This window comes from Echinops telfairi, unplaced genomic scaffold (assembly GCF_000313985.2).
Source record: "Echinops telfairi isolate 266 unplaced genomic scaffold, ASM31398v2 ScPeMD7_7407;HRSCAF=8445, whole genome shotgun sequence".
Lineage (NCBI taxonomy): Eukaryota > Metazoa > Chordata > Mammalia > Afrosoricida > Tenrecidae > Echinops > Echinops telfairi.
In genome coordinates, this window is record NW_022111307.1 from 8,438,509 (window position 1) to 8,445,333 (window position 6,825).

At 51.8% G+C, this 6,825-nt stretch overlaps 1 protein-coding gene across 3 annotated transcripts in view; it reads left to right on the forward strand.

Moving 5' to 3' along the window:
- ABCC5 (ATP binding cassette subfamily C member 5) overlaps positions 1-6,825 on the forward strand; it is a 76,598-nt gene that overhangs the window by 39,394 nt on the left and 30,379 nt on the right. For all 3 annotated transcript variants that reach the window (XM_004713450.2, XM_045296441.1, XM_045296440.1), the window contains exons 11-14: positions 3,105-3,461; positions 3,735-3,806; positions 5,371-5,495; positions 5,617-5,689. In XM_004713450.2, coding sequence (XP_004713507.1) covers positions 3,105-3,461; positions 3,735-3,806; positions 5,371-5,495; positions 5,617-5,689 — 627 coding nt within the window. The remainder of the gene's footprint in view (positions 1-3,104; positions 3,462-3,734; positions 3,807-5,370; positions 5,496-5,616; positions 5,690-6,825) is intronic.

The window sequence follows — 6,825 nt, forward strand, 5'->3', positions numbered from 1 at the left end:
CTCCGAGTTCATGCACAGCAATTTGCCTCAATCCTGGGGGATCATCTTTGGGCCAGGAGGGGGGGGCTGTCCCTGAGACAATAGCTCCCCAAGAAGCATCCATTCTCCTGTCAATTCCTTGGAGGGCAGAGAGCCTCATCCTGTGGGAAGGCTGCTCTGCCCTTGGTTTTACCAACTGCTTCTACTGTCTGCCGCTCTGCTTTGTCTGACCCCCTCTCCCCTTTTGATGTGCACCTCGGAGTCCGATCCGTCTTTTTTCTTCTTTGACTTGCCCGGGGGTCTCTTGCAGAGCATGCTGCTTCCTAGAATACAGTGTAAGTGGGGGTGGGAAGAGGAATCTAAGATTTCTAGGAGGATGCTAAGTTGTAGCTTTCCAAGCAAAGGTACCTCCAGTGTAGTATTGCTCAGTTTAGCAAAGGAACACACAGGCGCCCAGTCAAACATCTTATGGGGCATATTTATACTAAAGTGTCATTGCTGTTGATCTGGAATTCCTACTTAACAGGACCTCTGCACGTTATCTGACAAACCCATAAGCAGTCAGCCAGGCCCACTGGCTGCTCTGCACATCTATCCTCGTTAGATTCTTGTGAATGAGAGAACCATTTTGATAGCTGGCGTCCTGTGCTTGACCTCGGAAATTCTGTCGCCCCAGCATGTGTGACTCCACGTAGGTATCAGTTCACATGTGGTGGGGCCTTCTTCTGCCTCACCTTTTGGGGCCGTCTTGCTGGGTGGGGTGGGGGGGAGCCTTGCTAACAAGTAGGCACCGGCATTGTTGTGTGAGACTTTGTTGGTGCCTGGAAGACCTTTGTTCATGCTTTGGGGAGAGTAGTGATGGGAATCCTGTGAGTATGTGGCTTTGCTCTGGGACGGTGGTCACAAGATTTGGCTCAGTCTCTCAGGAAAGCTCTGAACAGGAAGTAAACCAAAGGCTTATCAGCAGATTACCTGGAAATTCAAGAAGCAGGGCCACTTGTGAGAAGGTTGAGGATTAAGAAGGGATTGGCGAGCCAGTGATGTCAATGAGGAAAAGAACAGACTTAGAAATGCAGCGTCCGGGGCAGCGGTTCTCAATCTGGGGTCTCAGCCCCTTTGGGGCGGTCGAACGATCCTTTTACAGGGGTCGCCCAATTCATCACAGGAGCAAAATGACAGTTACAAAGTAGCAATGGAAATAGCCTTATGGTTGGGGGGCCACCACAACATGAGGAACTGTATTAAAGGGTTGCAGCATTAGGAAGGTTGAGAACCACTGGTTCAGGAAGTAGGGTTTGCTCTTGGGGAAAGGGATTATTTTTTTCTCCCTGTTCATAATTAACATTCAGAGGCTCCTAAACTTTTTAATTGGGGCTTCTCAGTAAATCAGCAAGATTCTGACCTTGGGGGAGGGGGTTGGTTTTGTTTGTTTGTTTTACCCCCGGGAGACACTCTGATGCTATTTAAAATTTTCTTTTAATTAAAATTTTTTTCATACGAGATTAAGCAATGCATTGTCATTAGGGTTCCAGTTCATATGCGCATGAGTTTATTCCAAACAAGAATTATTTATTTCGAACATTGTTGGCCCAGGTCTCTGTGGTCAGTGCATGGCTGCAGGCAAGTTCTCGCAGAATACACTTGTCTTCATCTGTTCAAATACAAGAGACTACTTCCTGTGCCATGGGGGGAAAGAGTGATTTTGAGCTCAGGGTTCATACATGAAGTATGGGGACAAAACTCAACATGGCGTCCACCCAAACCATTAGAGTTTCGCAGCAAGTATACGAGACTGCTGCTGTACATAAAATAACGTTCTCAGGTGGATCAGCATTTTAAGGAAGGTCAAGAAGACCTTAGAGAGGAATTCAAGGCCCAGGAGTCAGCTCAGAAGGTTATCCCAAAGGGGTCATCTTGATAGATTGTCTCCGAGCACACAGAGTGATCACGGGCTGATAATGAAGACGTTTTAAGGCAACCAAAAAGGTGCTGGTGAGAAAAAAGCTTGGTAGAGTGTGCCGAGGAATTTGGTTGTATCTCAGCGTGCCCTTGCTCATTCTTCAAGGGTGGCAAGGGCTGGCCTTTGCACATTTTATTGGCAAACCTTACCCCATCCACCATACAGCCCTGGATTTACCCCTTTTGACTTCTTTTTGTTCCCCAAACTCAAAGAACATTGAAAAGGAACCTGCATTGAGTCCTTCAAGAATGTCCAAACTGCCTTTCTTGACAAGTGGTTTTAACTCGGAGCCCAGAATTCTGCAGGGAAGGATTAGAAAGAGGAAGCCCATAGACCCAAATGGGGCAAGTGTTGAGGAATCACAAGTTCACATCTTTGTAGCTCTGTGTCAGTAAACATTTTGATGATACTGTGGCAATACTTTCTTACCTGCCCTCATAGTGGACCAGCCTTCTGTAGTGATGTTAGAGGGTTGTTAGAAGTGCAGTCAAAGCCTTGGTGGGAAACTCCTGGGCTGTGATTGATTGGGGCCAGTCGTTCAGAGCTAATTTCAGAGACACCTCTTCAAGCACAGGACTGGGGAAGGAGAAGGGCAGGCAAGGTCTTGCTCTCCTCCCAAGTCCTGTTTCTCAGGAAAAGGCCACTCGCTTCCACGCAAGTCTCTCTCATGTGCGAGGCGGGGCTTGGAAGGCTGAGAATTGAGCAGGAGGTGTCATTTAGTGCAGACAGAGCCTCAGGGACCCTGCTCATCCTGGAAATCGAAGCCTGGTCCCTCTCTGAACAGCCCATGTCAGATCCGTTCACTCTGGTCTGGGTGGGGGCCGTGAGCAGTCTTTGTGGTTCTGAGGAAGCCGGGTGATACGGGTCTCTGCACAAACTCAGGCTGTCATGTGGTACTTCACTTCCAGCCCCTCCTCAGTGAGAGGAAGTGGCCATTGACCATTCGGTAGTTAAATGACCACGTGAGGCTAGGAGGCGAGCATGTCACTTGTCTATGGAGTGCCAGGGCCTCATGGTGTCCCCTCCCTCCCAGGCCCCTCGCTGGGCTGCCACCTCCTTCCACGGGGCCGCCCGACGCGCGAGCTGCGTGAGTGTGCGCCCTCGGCTTGTCTCCCCCATCCTGATTCAGTGCTCATCCCTGCACCCCTCTCTCAACTCCCGCCAGAGTTTGTTTGTCATGGAGGAGGTTCACAGGATCAAGAAGAAGCCCGCCAGCCCGCACGTCAAGATCGAGATGAAGAACGCCACCTTGGCCTGGGACTCCTCCCATAACAGTACCCAGAGCTCGCCCAAGCTGACCCCCAGAATGGAGAGAGACAAGAGGGCTGCCAGGGCCAAGAAGGAGAAGGGGCGGCAGCTGTCGCACACAGAGCACCAGGCGGTGCTGGCTGAGCAGAGGGGCCACCTCCTGCTGGACAGCGACGAGCGGCCGGGTCCTGAGGAGGAGGAGGGCAGGCACAGCCACCCGGGGAGCCTCCGCCTGCAGAGGACGCTGTACGGCATCGACCTGGAAATCCAAGAGGTGACCTGTCGCCTGAGTCGGCAGATGTGCTTTTTCATTTTAGCCAAGTTCCTTCAGGGGGCTCTGGGTAATTTTGAACTGTATCGCAGATCTAGCCAGCTCCAACTCCAAACAGACCCCTTCAGCATCTAACCAGGGGACTTAAGAATAAACCCGTTTCCTGGGGGCTCCTCTTAAAAGCCAGGAGATGAAATGTTCCCATGAACTCACCCTGGTTTGGGCCAGAGTCAGGCTCGGATCTCTCTGAATGACCCCTCTCTGTGCTTCGTCCAGGGCAAGCTGGTTGGAATCTGCGGCAGCGTGGGAAGTGGAAAAACCTCGCTCATTTCAGCCATTTTAGGCCAGGTAAGATTTGGGAACTACCCTGCTGCTGCTTCTGGAGTCTGGTAAGCGAGTCTCCGCAAAGATGAAGTTGGGCCAGGCAGAGAGCAAATGAATCCTTGGCCTGCATGGTGCGCCCCCTACCCTCACCCCTACTCTTCACAGCACCAGGTCTGGTGGATGGCCTGGGTTGAGCGAGCCGCATGCTTCCCACGCCAGCGTTTAGCCAGTGTGCGTTTACTGAGTGCTGTGTGCATCACACTCAGGGTAGGGTCAGAGCTAAGGGGAAGCAGAACCTGCACTCGGAGCTCACGGTCACATTCGGAGGCGGGAGCAGGCCATGTAGACAGGCCTGCACAGCCCAAGGCAGGGAGGCGTGCGTAGAGAGGGAGGGGCCCAGGTCAGGGCTCTTCTGTTGAGAGTTGTGGGCCACGGCTGAGGATCCTCTGAGACAGGTTCCCCTTTCCTTTGTTTTCGGACTAAATAATTGGGGGGAAAGTAAGGTACTTCCAACGGCTTCAAAACATGACTTCAAATGAAGCTTGATGTAGGTGGTTGAGGGGAGGGTCACCATGAGACTGCTGGCACCGCCTGACAGATGAAGTTCTTAGCTTCTTCAACGGCATTGAAGAGGGGCGGCTGGGAGTGTATTTTTACACTCATTCAGACTATGGGCCGTTCTGGTAAGGAGGAGGGTCCCCTTGAAGTGCTCAGCAGTCTCAGAGACTCCTAATTCGGACCTGACCGGGACATGGTTAGGTTGACATCGGAGTGTGGCTTTGCCCTTTGTCCCATCACGGGAAGGAGAAGCTGGTTTGTGGGCAGTGCTGCCTGTGCATTGTCCGGGGGGCAACAGCCAGGAAGGCTCAGTTCTGGGAGGATTCGGACTCTCTGAAATGCACCATCAGTGTGCTGTCCAGTTATGTCCTGCAGCAGGTATTTGTGTGTGTGTGTGTGTGTGTGTGTGTGTGTGTGTGTGTAGGGGTGGGTGTGTTAGGACACGCTTGGATGTGCAAGCACTGTACAAGCTAGTTAATAGATCTTTGTTTCGAAGCTGTAGATCACCTCCATAACCCAAGACAAATGTCTACATAGTCCCAAGTCAGTTCATATCCATGCAGGGACTGAAAATGCAGTGGCTGTAACCTGGCCCTTCCCCTTCCACCCCTTACTTCTCTCCTCATTGTACAGAGATGGCCGGTCTGGCCAAGCACCGGGATTGCTTCTGTCGATCAAGGGACTAGCCATCATCTTTCGGCAATGGCCAGCCTGAGTCCTTCCAGTTCTCTGCGGGGAATTCCAAAAGGGAATCCCTGTTTATGCTTCCTGTAGTTAAAAGAGTCAGCTCAAGAGAAGAAAAGCTGGCAGGTTGTGGTGTTCCTGCGGCCTTGGGGTGTGCTGGGCTCCCAGCCACACATGAGGAGAGCTTTGATTTTTCTCTGTAGCTGCAGGGTCTGGATTGAGGTCCAAAAAGCACCCCAGGAAATCGCTGACAAGCCTACAGACTCCATTGTGGGATGTGGGGCGCCCTCGGCATCAGGCGATGGTTGTGTGGGATGCTGTCACTGGCTGGTGTCTGTCTCCCTAGATGACCCTTCTAGAAGGCAGCATTGCAGTCAGTGGGACCTTCGCGTACGTGGCCCAGCAGGCCTGGATCCTCAATGCCACTCTGAGAGACAACATCCTTTTTGGGAAGGAGTTTGATGAAGAAAGGCAAGGAATGCTCGATGTCTGACACACTTCCTCTCAGGGCCGTGTGAGACACAAGGCCACCCAAGTCAGCAGGCTCTCCTCCACCTGTGTCCCTGATGCTAAGTCTCTGTGTCCCCCCCAGATACAACACTGTGCTGAACAGCTGCTGCCTGAGGCCTGACCTGGCTATTCTCCCCAACAGCGACCTGACGGAGGTACGGGCCTGCCCCGGGCGGGCACCGGGAGGTGGTCGGCAGGGCTGTGTTCAGACCCTCACCAGAGAAATCTTAAACATTTTAAAGAAAGTTCCACACTCAACATTTTGCTTTCGTTAGGATTTTATTTAAGAATCATCTGCTCTCCAGGGCAGGGATGTTAGCGCTAACGTTTTTTACCTACCAGTATTTTGTATGTCCTGAGAGTTTTAGATAAAAGCACCTTGTTGATTCAGAGTTCCTATTTTTCCCTCTGTGCGTTCTTCACACCACAGTCGGGTGTGTGCACATTAAGCCTCCCGCCCATCCCCACTCCTGAATTTCATTCTGCCAGCCTTCTTTGCTTGCTCGGGGCATCTGCAGGGAGCCCTCCTTCAGCAGGAAGGAAGCTGCATTAGAACGGTGCCCTCTTTGGTTCTCTGGCCTGCACCCATGTCCAGAGGCATGTTTTGGGAACTAATTTATGCTCCTCAGTGTGGAAACGTGGCTCCTGTGAGCTGCCCTGGCAGACTCTGGGGCTGGCATTTTATCAGCTGACTTCCGTTAAATCCCTCAAACTAGATTTGGTGAATGGGTAGTAGTGGTACAGAGGCTCTGAAGTTGTGGTCCCTAGATCAGCAGCATCAGAATTACCTGTGAAGTTGTTAACAAGGTAGATTCTTAGGGTCTGCCCCAGGCAAACTGAATCGGATGCCCCAGGCATGTCCAGGGAAGCAGCAAACTGTTTTAACAAGCCCTAGAGGTCATCCGATGCATATAGAGGTTGCACATCCTGAGTTTATTGCATGGTTTTTTTAAGGGTAAGAATTTTTTAAAGGCAATTAGCCTTGAACAGCTGTATCTGCCTGCCCTTCATTCAGTCAACATTTATCAGACGCTCACTGCATGCCCGTGTCCGCTGGGCATTGAGTATAGAAGGGCTAGGGCCGTGATGGGCACCTCCGGAAGTGTGCAGTGAAGAGGAGGAGACGAGCAAACAAAAAGTGGGCTGAACAGGAGTCCCTCTTCTTTGGAGTGTTCGTAGAGGAGAGGTTGGGGGAGGCGTCAGAGAGGAGGTGGCTCCACAACTGAGCAGGACCCAGCACGGAAATGGCAGGACACAAAACTGTGTGTGCTGCAAGGCTCCCATCCCAGGG